We start from the raw sequence: 12,898 nt of genomic DNA, 5'->3' as shown, positions 1-12,898 counted from the left end.
TACTATTTAGATTGTTTCATGTTTAATGTTTGTATGGAAGACACAGAAAGACATTCGGCTAAAGAAATCTGTGCTAGAGTGACTTTAAAAATAAGTAAACAGAATGTAAATAATGATGTTTAGTATTTGAGATGGAAGCTGTTTCTACAGGATCCTGATGGACACTCAAAGGTTTATAAAATGTTCTCATTAGTTGTTTGCAGCAGAATATCAACCGATGTGAACCAAAACAACAAAAGTGTGTGAGACTACAAATTCTAGAATCAGAACTGCTGATTTCATTATTCTGAACTTTTAAAGGCAGGTTTTGTATCTGAGAGCAGGGACACTTGCTGTGTTCAGTGTGACTCGTCTCTGCAGAAGGTCAGGGCTCTGATAGTTGCAGTTAGCGGGTGACTTACTGGGCAGGTGGCTCCTGAGTGTCTGTGGGAGTCAGGGTTCATTATGGTCCTGGTTGCTACTGGAAATAAAGAAACAAAAGGAGTGTGTGTTGTTCAGGAAGTACAGACTGTAGCTCAGCAGGTAGAATTACTAACTGGAAGGTTGGAGGTTTGATCCCTGGCTGCTCCAGTCTGCACGCCACGGTATCCTTGGGCGAGATATGGAACCCCGACTTGCTCTCCGATGCATCCATCATAGTGTCATTGTTAGAAAAAGAAGTGCTTGTGTGAATGAAGCACGCTGTATAAAATGCTTTGACTGCTCATACAGAAAAGCAGCTCATAAGAACTGGTTCATTTTCCAGATAATTCCACTATTAAGACAACAGACATTTGGGAGGCTTTCTCTGAGAGTAACACTGAAAGTCTTGCTGCTCCTCCACAAAATGAACTTCAGATTAAAGACACAGCTCAGCTAAACACAACTCAAACTAATCTACACTATTTTTCTTTATTACGCAGCATTTTTATAACTATTTCCAGATGTTTCTAAAGATGAAAACAGAATTAAACTCCAGCCTGATGCGTTTCTGAGGTTCCTGACTCTGACCGTCCCTCAAACGCCTCTCTGGGCGTTTCCTTCCGTCGCTTTTACTTTCGCTTTCGTGAATGTTGTGGCGCAGTTGATCGTCTCGAAGTTAAGGTAACGTTAGCAGTCTGTACTGTTTTCCTGGCTGACATCAGCTGTGTGCAGCTTAGTTTCAGCATAAATCTGCTTCGTTTTATGTGAGATCAGAGTCTGGGAACGAGACAGAAACAGTTAGTTGATTATCAGCAGCTGAACTCAGAGTCGATGTTACTGTGGATCCACTGACTGATGACTGTAGGCAGCTTCTGCCTCCATCAGTCTGTTACGGAAGCCCGTTTCCGCCACAAAAAAAGGATCCATTCTCGAAATTTCGACTTATTAACTCGAAATTTTGAGAAAAGTAGCTCGAAATTTTGAGTTAGTTCTGCCAATCAGTAATCCAGCTACAATGCGCACTCAAACCCGCATCGCAACAAACCGGCGCTTTCGAGAGTACGTTAGCTGATATTAACGCCATGTGATTCAGCTAATAACAGAAGGATTTCATCATTTGTGAAACCACACAGACAATAATCAGCGACTTGTGCATTTATGACTGGCTGTTATTCTGGTGTCTTAGCTGTAGCATTTGTAGCTGAGGGCTTCAGCTTCCGGGTAACAAGGAAATTACGTCATTCACGTAAATTACTGATTGACAGTTAGTTTTCTCAAAATTCCAAGTTAATAAGTCGAAATTACGAAAGAGTTGCTTTTCAGAAGTCGCTGCCAACACTTCATCTATAAAATGCATTTCTCTGCTCGTTCGCTATAGTCTGCTGTCGTATTTGTATGCAGGTTTTTTTCCTTTTTCAGTTTAACTGGTGATATTCATTCGTGTATTGTAGGTGAATGCGCTGATGTTAGTTCATAAATTCCACAGAGTTTGTAAACTGGCCGTTTTTGCTCAATAATTCCTGTTTCATGTTCAAACCGTCAGACAGAAACTCTGCATTTGTTTTATGTTCTTCAGCCTGTTGTTCTTGAGGTAATCTGTGATGCGTTCAATGACCCTCCACATGCTCTGAGGCTCATTTGAAGAGAAACAGAACTTCATCTTTAGAGCATAAGTGGGTTTTTGCCCTCTTTATGCCCGCGGTCAGGCTCTGTTTATTGTAGTATAACACTCATAGGACACGGTGTCCCGCTGCACACACACTGCACACACACTGCACACACACTGCACACACACTGCACACACACTGCACTGTGTGCACACACACTGCACACACACTGCACACACACTGCACTGTGTGCACACACACTGCACACACACTGCACACACACTGCACACACACTGCACTGTGTGCACACACACTGCACACACACTGCACACAATGACAGCTGCAGAGTTTGTGTCTGATGTATTAAGTATGAAACACTGTTGGGTTAAAATCTGGTCAGAATGAATCCAGGTGCAGGTGTGTCAGTTTAGGACCACTGGACTAACATCCAAGTGCTCACAATATAAAGTGTATTCTGTAGTAACATCCTGGTGTTGCAGCAACAGTCCCACATGAAAACGTCAACACTCAAACTCAAAATCTCTTTTTGTCAACAATAAAATGACAGCAGACCAATTTGAACAAAGTTGGTAAAAAGCTTCAGAAATTAGTAAATTATTAAATTAGTTAAATTAATTAAATTAAATTAAATTAAATTAGTAAATTAGTAAAATATTAAAAAGTGTCTGGATGCTCAATCATCCAGGTAAGGGTTAGGTTAGTAATGCTGTGATTGCAGACATTCCCCAACTCTCTGTGAATGGGACTCATGGCCATTGATCAGTGGTTGTTGATCAATGGCCATGACCTCCCAGCCATTGTGCAAATGTCCTGTTTATAAGGTTGGAAACCTGCAGTCAGCTGAGACTGAAGGAGTCACCTGGATGAGTCATGAAACATTTCTCCCACTGAAAACATCCAGATGAACAGAATCAACTTTTGGGGATTAAAACGTGTCTGAATTAATCAGTGGGTGCTGAGTGGGTCAGTCAGTGTGTCGCTGGGCTGATTTGTGTTTCCTCTGCAGGTGAAGGTAGAAAGTGTGTGTGAGCTGATGTGAATTGAGCAGCATGGATCAGTGTGAGGACAGAGAGGAGGGAGTCCCTCCCTCTAAAAGCACTCTGTGTGGGGAACATGAGAGCCAGACCAAAGCTCAGAGGTGAGATGACCATCTCTAACTGTCCATGACTCTTCTCCATGTCACAGCTCAGCACTCACATCACTACTCCATCATTATTCACAGGAACCAGCCTGGACCTCCACCCAGCTCTGTGTCCTGTAAGAGTGACTGGTCTAAAGAGAGGTGAGCTGTTAGTAATGGCCTGCATTTGTATAGCGCTTTTCTAGTCCATAGGACCCCAAAGCGCTTCACACTACATTCAGTCATTCACCCATTCACACACACATTCACACACTGGCGATAGCAAGCTACATTGTAGCCACAGCTGCCCTGGGGCGCACTGACAGAGGCGAGGCTGCCGGACACAGGCGCCTCGACCAGGTAACATGAACTCTCTGATTTAAATGATTTTGATGTTTCCTGGTTTCTAAAATGCATCTCTGTAGCAGAGCAGTGTCTCCAAGGACACACAGGCTCAGCTGTAACTGTCAGTTTATCTGGTTTAAGACACATTTGGACTCAATTGGCTGTTTTTAACTATGTATTTTAATCAGAGGTGTAAATCTAGACCTCACACATCTGGATCCTAAACTATGATAGAAACAGCTGCTAGCAGTGGGTAGTTTGACTTTGATACGCTGCTCTAGAAAGCAAACAAAGGTTTGTGCAGCTCCTCTTCAGAAAAGTGTTCAGAGAGCAGCTGCTGTATTAGACAAAGGCTCGTCCTGTGAGCCCAGATGTGTGTAACAGCTGGATGAAGGAGAACCATCACAGTCACGTCTCCATCCCGCCTTTATTAATGAACTTCCTGTTGCTTGCAGATGACAGGAACACCAAGTGTTTGTGCCACGTGATGCTGCAGGATTTGTTAATGTGTCCATGATGGTAACATCTCCTCGTCTAACTGCAAACACATGAGCGCTCCTAACGGCAGCTATCACAGCCACACAGGCAGACTGTGTCTCACTGTTGCATTCAGGGACATTTGTTTTCCTGTAAAAAGCTGAACTCTAATCTAAGAGGACTGTTACTGACAGGAAACAGCTGCATTATCTGCAGTCTGTGTGATCACAGCTGCTTCAATCACTTTATCAGAGAATTGATCATTGAATAAAACATGTTTGTGTCTGCAGAGGTCAGAGGTCACAGTCTGCAGGATCCAGCTGTCCGTCTGTGAGGAGTGATGGGTCCAAAGTTTACCCTCCAAACTTCAGTGCTGAACCTGGACCAACGAGGTCAGAGAACTGTGATGACTCCTTTACATGTTTGTGTTTTCCTGGATAAATATGACCAAAAATTCATTAAAAAGATAAAAATATTAGACTTTGTCCTGTAGCGCTGTGTGGCAGGCAGGACTGGCCCCAAACACAACAGGATGAAGTCAAAGAGGCAGCTTTATTTCAGCTGTGAACATGCAAACAGCAGAAATAAGGAAACATAACTGTAGGTTTGCAGTGAATGAAGCCTCAGCTCGACGCTCCACTTTGTCCCTCTTTTCCTTCTCCAAACAGCCACATCAGGAGTCTCTGATGGAGTTTTAAAATATTTCATTACAAATGTCCAAAGATGGGTTCAGGATACCTGAATCCACAGTTATTAAAGCTAAAATAGTTCACAGGGTTTGGACTTTGTTAGGTGACGAGAGAACATCAAAGTGTTTTTTATCTTTAAACAGTATTTTTATCACTTCAGTTGCTCTCACAGCCCTGTTTGTTATTTTACCAGAGCTCTTATGTTTCACTCAGTGCTCCCACCAAACACCTTGGAGGACACATTAGTGTGATTTAGATTTCATTGGTGTAAGCACCAGTCACACAAGCTAACCCATGGAGGCAGCAGCAGGCTTTGTGTTTGGTAAAGTCTGTTGGCTTAAACTAAGAGAGTTTAGTTTGTTAGCACAAAGAGCTGTCAGCTAAAGCCCCGAATGCACTTTGAATACAGACGAACTGAGAAAAACACTTTAAATACAGCAAACAGTCAAACTGACAACATCTTGTTCTGCTGATCATCCACAGCAGTACATTTAGCATTCATGCTAGCAGCAGGCTATGACTGTCCACTCAGCACCAACGCAGGTAGGAGTGAGCAGTGATGAAGCAGGACTGTGGGCAAGTTTGAGCTACAATCCTATTGGCTTCTGAGTTTCTCCAAAGAAAAGGGGAAAAATTCTTGGTGTTGTGAAGATGTGAGTTGGTCTTGTTGCAGACATTTTGTAGCACAAAATGTTCAAGCTGAATGAACATACGCGCTCCCTTAGACGTGACTGTAGACGCGCCAAAAGGAGATGGAAAAAGGACAGATTGTATGTTTCTCTACAGATTTTAAGGACTTTCTGTCTTTCTGCTCACCAAGAAGCTGTAAAACCTGCAGACACAGTTTGTCTTAAACTTAGTGTCAGTAAACAGTCACAGGCCTCAGGTACTTTTTAATGTCCTCAATCGTTTTCTTCGTTCACGTGACAATGTCGGAGTCATTTCTTCACCAAGTATTTGTGATGATTTTTTAGCATTTTTTAACAACAAGCTTCTGTCTATTAGGGCTCTTGTCTCGCCGACTGCTGCCTCAGATCCGAGTCTTTCTCCTGTGTGCTCAGCTGTCTTAGAGCAGTTTGATCCTGTTTCCCTTAATGACTTGACTGCGGTAGTTTGTAACCTAAGATCATCACACTGCCCCTCTGATTGTCTCCCCCCAACTACTCTTTCAAGGATTGTCAGGTTGGAGATTGGCCTATAATTAGCTAAGACAGCTGGGTCTAGGGATGCTTTTTAAGTAAAGGTTTAACTACAGCCAGCTAGGGATGGGTACCGTTTAGATTTGAAAACCTGCTAAATCAGAATCAGTTGCTGATGATGGCTTTTTTCTTTTACATCAATCACGTATAATCTTAACTCAAAGTGAACATAGATTTGATTGAAGTAACTCAGATCAGCCAATTCAAAATGCTAATTCAATCAACTCTGAGTTCATGGCTAGACTCAGTTTGTTGGCCCTGCACCTTAAAACTATTTCCTGTTTGTCTCTCGTGTTTTTTGGATATTGTTTTCACATCTTATGTCACGGCTAGCGGGGCGAGCCATGTTGAATTTAATAAAGGACCCAAGATGCAGACACTGCTGTGAAGTGAGTGAGCTTTATTGAAACGGTGAAGTGCAGTGGAGATGGCCTGTGCAGAAGCTAAGATAACCTCTACTGAAAAAAGTATTGATCATTGATCAATTATTGAAGCAAAAGTAGACACACTAACGTAGGACATGGCACTGTCAAAATAAAACAGGAAGTGAACAGAGACACAATACTAACACAGTACAGAGGGAACACAGAAACCAAAACCTCAGAACTAGAAAATCTTAATCAGAATGAAATTGTAACAAAAGACAATAACAATCAAAACAAAACTACTGAGTCCACAGACTCGGGACATACATCGGCTCAAACTGTGGTCATAAATATTTTGTACTTGTAAATCTGACTGTGTAGTTGTGAACTGAGTTTTGTAACATTGTAAAACAAAATATCTGAAAAGTTTATGTTTTTGCGTTCATTGATTTGTGTGTGTAAAAATGTAAAAAAATGTAATAAATGTAAGAAACATTAGAACTACTTTTGCTGACACAAAGTTTGGCGAGCACTGCAAGTTGTCCCTTTAAACCAGTCACTGATATAAAGAGAGCACCTTGTTCCAGGGCATCTGAGCATGGAGGGAAAGCTTTATGCAGGAGATGGTAAGAGCTGTTGGGACTAAAGAAACTGAGCAGAAAACTACAGACATCTGGAAACTGAGTTGTTAATTCTCAGTGGGATCAGCAGGACTAGCAAAGCTTCACCATGACAGTCATCTGATTGACTGAACCCATCCAAACATCACTTCATGGACCTTTAGCTTGTGTCTGTGTGTGGACAGACATAACATGAGCTAATTATACATTACTCCTCCACAGAGTGGACCAGCAGAGAGCAGAGGTTTCCACTGGTCAGTCTGCACAGCAGCATCAAACACACCTGGACTCTGTGGTTATGGTTTGTAGTACTACGTTTACATTTGTTCTTTTCAGTCACCTCTATGCTGCACTTTGTGGACCAGAGGATTGTCAGTGTGTCCAACATAAGTCAGAGTTTGGGCTCCATGATTTCAGTCAGATTGGGGTGACTGTAGCTCAGGAGGGGAGCAGGTCAGCTACTAGTCAGAAGGTTTGTGAATCAAACCCTGGCTGGCAAATGTACTGGGTAACGTACTAAACCCAAGCTGCCCTCTGATGCATCCATCAGAGTGTGAAAGAAAGTATTTAAGCATAGAACAATGTGCTTGGTTGAATGAGGCATGTTGTATAAATGCTTTGTGTGCACAGAGTATCAAAGAGAGCTATATAAGAACCAGTCCATTTACCACTGGGTAATTCATATAGTCTTCTTTTCCAGCGGCTGGAGGACAACATCACCATGTTTGTGAAGAACGAGCTGAAGAAGATCCAGAAGCTTCTGAGTCCAGATCACCCAGAAACTTTAAAGAGCCAGATGGAGGATGAGGAGATGTTTGAAGGTGAGGATGAAGATGAAAGAAAGAGCTGCAGAGAAGCATTTCTGAAGATCACACTCCACTTCTTGAGGAGACTTAAGCAGCATGAGATGGCTGACCATCTGCAGAGCAGTAAGAGAATTTCTCTAAAGACTGAATATTGATCTTTCCTAATAGCTCAAGAAATGGACCAATAGACATTCATCCTTTCAGGGTACTGAAAGGCTATGATATTTCTTATATAATATTTGTTTCTGAATTTCTTACCTTCAGAAATATTTGCTTCACTCCGTAAACGTGAACTTAAAGCCCAACTGAAGAAGAAGTTCCAGTGTGTGTTTGAGGGCATCGCTAAAGCAGGAAGCCCAACCCTCCTGAATCAGATCTACACAGAGCTCTACATCACAGAGGGAGGGACTGCAGAGGTCAATGATGAACATGAGGTCAGACAGATTGAAACAGCATCCAGGAAACCAGACAGACCAGAAACAACAATCAGACAAGAAGACATCTTTAAAGCCTCACCTGGAAGAGACGAACCAATCAGAACAGTGCTGACAAAGGGAGTGGCTGGCATTGGGAAAACAGTCTTAACACAGAAATACAGCCTGGACTGGGCTGAAGACAAAGCCAACCAGGACATCCAGTTCATATTTCCATTCACTTTCAGAGAGCTGAATGTGCTGAAAGAGGAAAAGTTCAGCTTGGTGGAACTTGTTCATCACTTCTTTAATCAAACTAACGAATCAGGAATCTGCAGGCTTGAAGACTTCCAGGTTGTGTTCATACTTGATGGTCTGGATGAGTGTCGACTTAATTTGGACTTCAACAAAACTAAAATCCTGACTGAAACAAGAAAGTCCACCTCATTGGATGAGCTGCTGACAAACCTCATCAGAGGGAACCTGCTCCCTTCTGCTCGCCTTTGGATAACAACACGACCTGCAGCAGCCAATCAGATCCCTCCTCAGTGTGTCGACATGGTGACAGAGGTCAGAGGGTTCACTGACCCACAGAAGGAGGAGTACTTCAGGAAGAGATTCAGAGATGAGGAGCAGGCCAGCAGGATCATCTCCCACATCAAGAAAGCTCGAAGCCTCCACATCATGTGTCACATCCCAGTCTTCTGCTGGATCACTGCTACAGTTCTGGAGGATGTGCTGGAAACCAGAGAGGGAGCAGAGCTGCCCAACACCCTGACTGAGATGTACATCCACTTCCTGGTGGTTCAGGCCAAAGTCAAGAGTATCAAATATGATGGAGGAGCTGAGACAGATCCACACTGGAGTCCAGAGAGCAGGAAGATAATTGAGTCTCTGGGAAAACTGGCTTTTGATCAGCTGCAGAAAGGAAACCTGATCTTCTATGAACCAGACCTGACAGAGTGTGGCATCGATATCAGAGCAGCCTCAGTGTACTCAGGAGTGTTCACACAGATCTTTAAAGAGGAGAAACAACTGTACCAGAACAAGGTGTTCTGCTTTGTTCATCTCAGTGTTCAGGAGTTTCTGGCTGCTCTTCATGTCCACCTGACCTTCATCAACTCTGGACTCAATCTGCTGGAAGAACAACAAACAACGTCCATGTGGTCTAAACTATTTGATAAACCAAAACTCCAATCTCTCCACCAGAGTGCTGTGAACAAGGCCTTACAGAGTCCAAATGGACACCTGGACTTGTTCCTCCGCTTCCTCCTGGGTCTTTCAATGCAGACCAATCAGACTCTCCTACGAGGTCTGCTGACACAGACAGGAAGTAGCTCACAGACCAATCAGGAAGCAGTTCAGTACATCAAGGAGAAGCTCAGTGAGAATCTGTCTGCAGAGAAAAGCATCAATCTGTTTCACTGTCTGAATGAACTGAATGATCGTTCTCTAGTGGAGGAGATCCAACAGTCCCTGAGTTCAGGACGTCTCTCCACAGATAAACTGTCTCCTGCTCAGTGGTCAGCTCTGGTCTTCATCTTACTGTCATCAGAAAAAGATCTGGATGTTTTTGACCTGAAGAAATACTCTGCTTCAGAGAAGGCTCTTCTGAGGCTGCTGCCAGTGGTCAAAGCCTCTAAAAAAGTTCTGTAAGTTATGAAGTTTTTATTATTTAATTTGGTTGGTATGTTATGGAAAACACACTGCCATGAACCTCTGTTTTGTTTTTGTCAAAATCACTGTAATATAATCACTGTACCTTTATATACACGTGACTTGTATTAATGCTGCTGCCCTCTTGTGGCTAAAGTGTAATTATGTTATTGTTATTAGGGAGGATTTGAGAGTAACATGCCAAGTGAGTCAGCACCTTCGCTTTAGCTTAAAAATCCAAATTCTTATGTCATCAGTTATAGTTGCATGTATTCATTATCATAATTTAACCTTTAATATTGATGTCTTAAATTTATTTTGAGTAAAGTAGCAATAATTTTATGGTTTATTAAATAAATACATCACTAATGAATTATTTATTTCAGTAATTAATTAAAAAAATATATTGATAATGAATTATCGGTTAATTTCATTTAAAATAATTCATTATTTATTTATGTACAATTCTAATTAGTTAATTACATATTTAATCAATTATTGGTTTGTTTTCTATTTTAATTATTTTACTGACACATTTAATGAATTATTTAATGATGTATTTATTTAATTCACGTTGCTACTCCTGGCCCTGCATCGCTGTTCATAAATACATTTTATTTGTCAGCTTCACCCATCAAAGTCAGGGGGCGGGGTTAATGCTGATCAAGTCAAAACCATTGCTTTGGTCTGGTGGGCGTTCTTTTAGTGGGCTTTTCTCAATACTAAGTAGGCCTACACACCAGGGTTTGGACATGTGTGGACCCAAACTATACTTTTACCCTTTTTTGTGTGTCACCAAATACACTTTAATATTTTCTAGACAAGAATGTAGTGGCACAATCTTTAACCTCTTTTGGCTCCAAACAGAAGTGACAGACTTGAGCAGGGTTCATTTAAAGGCTGACAGAAGTGGAGTGGTGACGGGGAGATGTTTGACAGGACAGTGTTTCAGCCTCCACAGGTTCATGTTGTGCTCCATCAGTCAGTGAAGATGAAGTCAGTGCTGATGAGGCTGTAGAGTGTGTGAGGGATGTGAATGAGGATGATGAAGATCTGATGATAGCAGATAAAAACAGGCTGCAGAGACTTTGAGCCATACAGGGCACACAGTGTGTGTACAGAACAGCTGAAATCATTATGGAGGCCTCACTGGGATATGGAAGCATCACAGTACAGCTTCAGTGAAGCATTAAAGTCTCTGATATGAGATGAGAAATGAAGCAGCCAGAGCTTTTTCATGAGTGGAAATCCACTGTGACTGTGAGCTGCTGCTACAGCCTCCAGATTAGCCAGCAGCTCATCCTGCTCAACATTTCCTCACCAACTTTAATGGAAGTGTGATGTTTTCAGCTGGAGTGATGGTCAGGGTGGCCTCCCTCTCCTCTTCTTCTCCTCTTCCTCTTTCATTTGTAAAGCCACTTCTGCTGCTTTCATTCATTTGGAAGTCCTGTAGCTGAGTTTGGGAGAGACTAACAGCCTCGGCAGCAGAGGGGAGAAAGGCTGTAACACCACCACTTTACTCTGTTCTACCTGTCACATCATTTTATCAGGAAACAAATATGCTCATGTTTTTACTATGTTTGTCTTGAAGATGTAAGAAGATCACATGGTGCTTTTTATTATTGTGTTGGTTTGTTTCCTGTCTCTTGGATGGAGCCCAGCTGTGCGTGGCCCCTGGGCCTGTGGTCAGAGTGTGTGCTGGATAATCCGGCCCAGGATGAGGCCAAACTGACATGGGATGAAATGTCTGTCACATAATTGAGCTTAGTGTAGTTTCACTTCTGCACAATTTAAAAACAACCAAAACTTTTTTCTGTCTTTTCTATGTTATACTGTAGACTTTCTTTGATACTGTGTCCAAAAGGAGCAGCTTTTATTTTGAAGGGGAGGCGTCTCTGTTTCCTCTTCAGGTTGGATGATGGAAGCAAATTAGTGTGTGATGTTCTTTCAGTGTTGCACTTTGTAGACGCTCCCTGAGCACTGGTCTCACAGCCAGCTGCACATAGAGACCAGTGTTGTTAGTCCAGGTCAGAAGATGACTTGTTGGAATGAAAATGAGCTTGTAGTTTGTCTGCTTTAATAATGTGACTGGAAAAAGGTGTTGGACTTCAAATATGTCCATTTCTTTCACACTTCACCTTTAAAAGTGAAGCCTTGTGGTTCCTGGAAGGAAAAACACGACTTTTTCAAGTCTTTGTCCTGTTTTTATGAGAAATGTACGACTTTAATGTGAAACATTCAGAGTTTTTTCTCTTGTTGTGTTTGTTTGAAGCTGCTTCCTGTTAGCTTCAGCTGTTTGGAGTTTCCATTTTCTAAACTTCTACATTCTGAACCTTCTTCAGCTCTGAACAGATGATGAAACACTGAATGATTTCAAGCTCACACTTTGTCTAATAAACTTACATCTTTCATTCTTTATACAGATTGTGGAGCTGTGGTTTGTCAGAGATCAGCTGTGATTATCTGGCAGCAGCACTGAAGTCCAACCCCTCCCATCTGAGACAGCTGGAGCTGAGCTCCAACTACAAGCTGCAGGATTCAGGAGTGAAGCATCTGTGTGGTTTCCTGGAGAGTCCAGGATGTGGACTTGAAACTCTGGGGTCAGTCAGCATGTTTTAGTTGTGCTGAGATGAATATGATGTGAAAGTTGTGCTGACACTAAACTGCAGACATCAGGCTGATATTATACTGATCCACACTGAGGATCTTCATGGTAAAGTCTGTTTTCTTCTTCTCTGGTTTAGTCCATTGACTGCAGCAGAACAATGTTCACATTTCAAACAGTGATACTCAACGTATGGCCCGCGGCCCACACGCGGCCTGCCCACCTTCCCTGATTCAGAGAGAGGGGACCCTGATTAACTGTGTAGTGTTCTTCCTCACAGTTCTAAGTATCAGACACAACAATGAATAATCCACAGCTGACTGTCTTTAGCAGGTCAAAGGTCACGGCACACAGCAGACAGTGGGAAATATTATAACTCTGATCATTTATCAGCACATATCCATATGTATAAAAACAAAGCTGACACTGTGAGACTTGATCAGAGGTGTGATCATCACAGCAGAGGCCTTTGTGTCAAAGTCACTGAGGATCAAACAGAAACACATGAAGCAGATTTTCCTGTTCTGGCTTTTTATAGCAGATAACCTTCAAAATATTCTGCAGTCCATCAAA

General features: G+C 42.2%; 1 protein-coding gene across 5 annotated transcripts in view; it reads left to right on the top strand.

Moving 5' to 3' along the window:
* The window catches only part of LOC308393881 (NACHT, LRR and PYD domains-containing protein 12-like), a 93,416-nt gene that overhangs the window by 59,904 nt on the left and 20,614 nt on the right, over positions 1-12,898 (top strand). For 4 of the 5 annotated variants that reach the window (XM_080877904.1, XM_080877901.1, XM_080877900.1 and 1 more), the window contains exons 2-7: positions 3,037-3,168; positions 3,253-3,312; positions 4,263-4,364; positions 7,068-7,146; positions 7,546-7,774; positions 7,916-9,716. In XM_080877904.1, coding sequence (XP_080734030.1) covers positions 3,080-3,168; positions 3,253-3,312; positions 4,263-4,364; positions 7,068-7,146; positions 7,546-7,774; positions 7,916-9,716 — 2,360 coding nt within the window. In that variant the 5' untranslated portion in view covers positions 3,037-3,079. Of the gene's footprint in view, positions 1-601; positions 1,084-3,036; positions 3,169-3,252; positions 3,313-4,262; positions 4,365-7,067; positions 7,147-7,545; positions 7,775-7,915; positions 9,717-12,898 lie in introns of those variants that run through there. The other variant, XM_080877902.1, reaches the window with a different exon arrangement.

The sequence above is a fragment of the Rhamphochromis sp. 'chilingali' genome (genome assembly GCF_963969265.1).
Source record: "Rhamphochromis sp. 'chilingali' genome assembly, chromosome: 1".
NCBI lineage: Eukaryota > Metazoa > Chordata > Actinopteri > Cichliformes > Cichlidae > Rhamphochromis > Rhamphochromis sp. 'chilingali'.
Note: the sequence above shows the minus strand (reverse complement) of the source record. Positions and strands in the feature narration are given on the sequence as shown.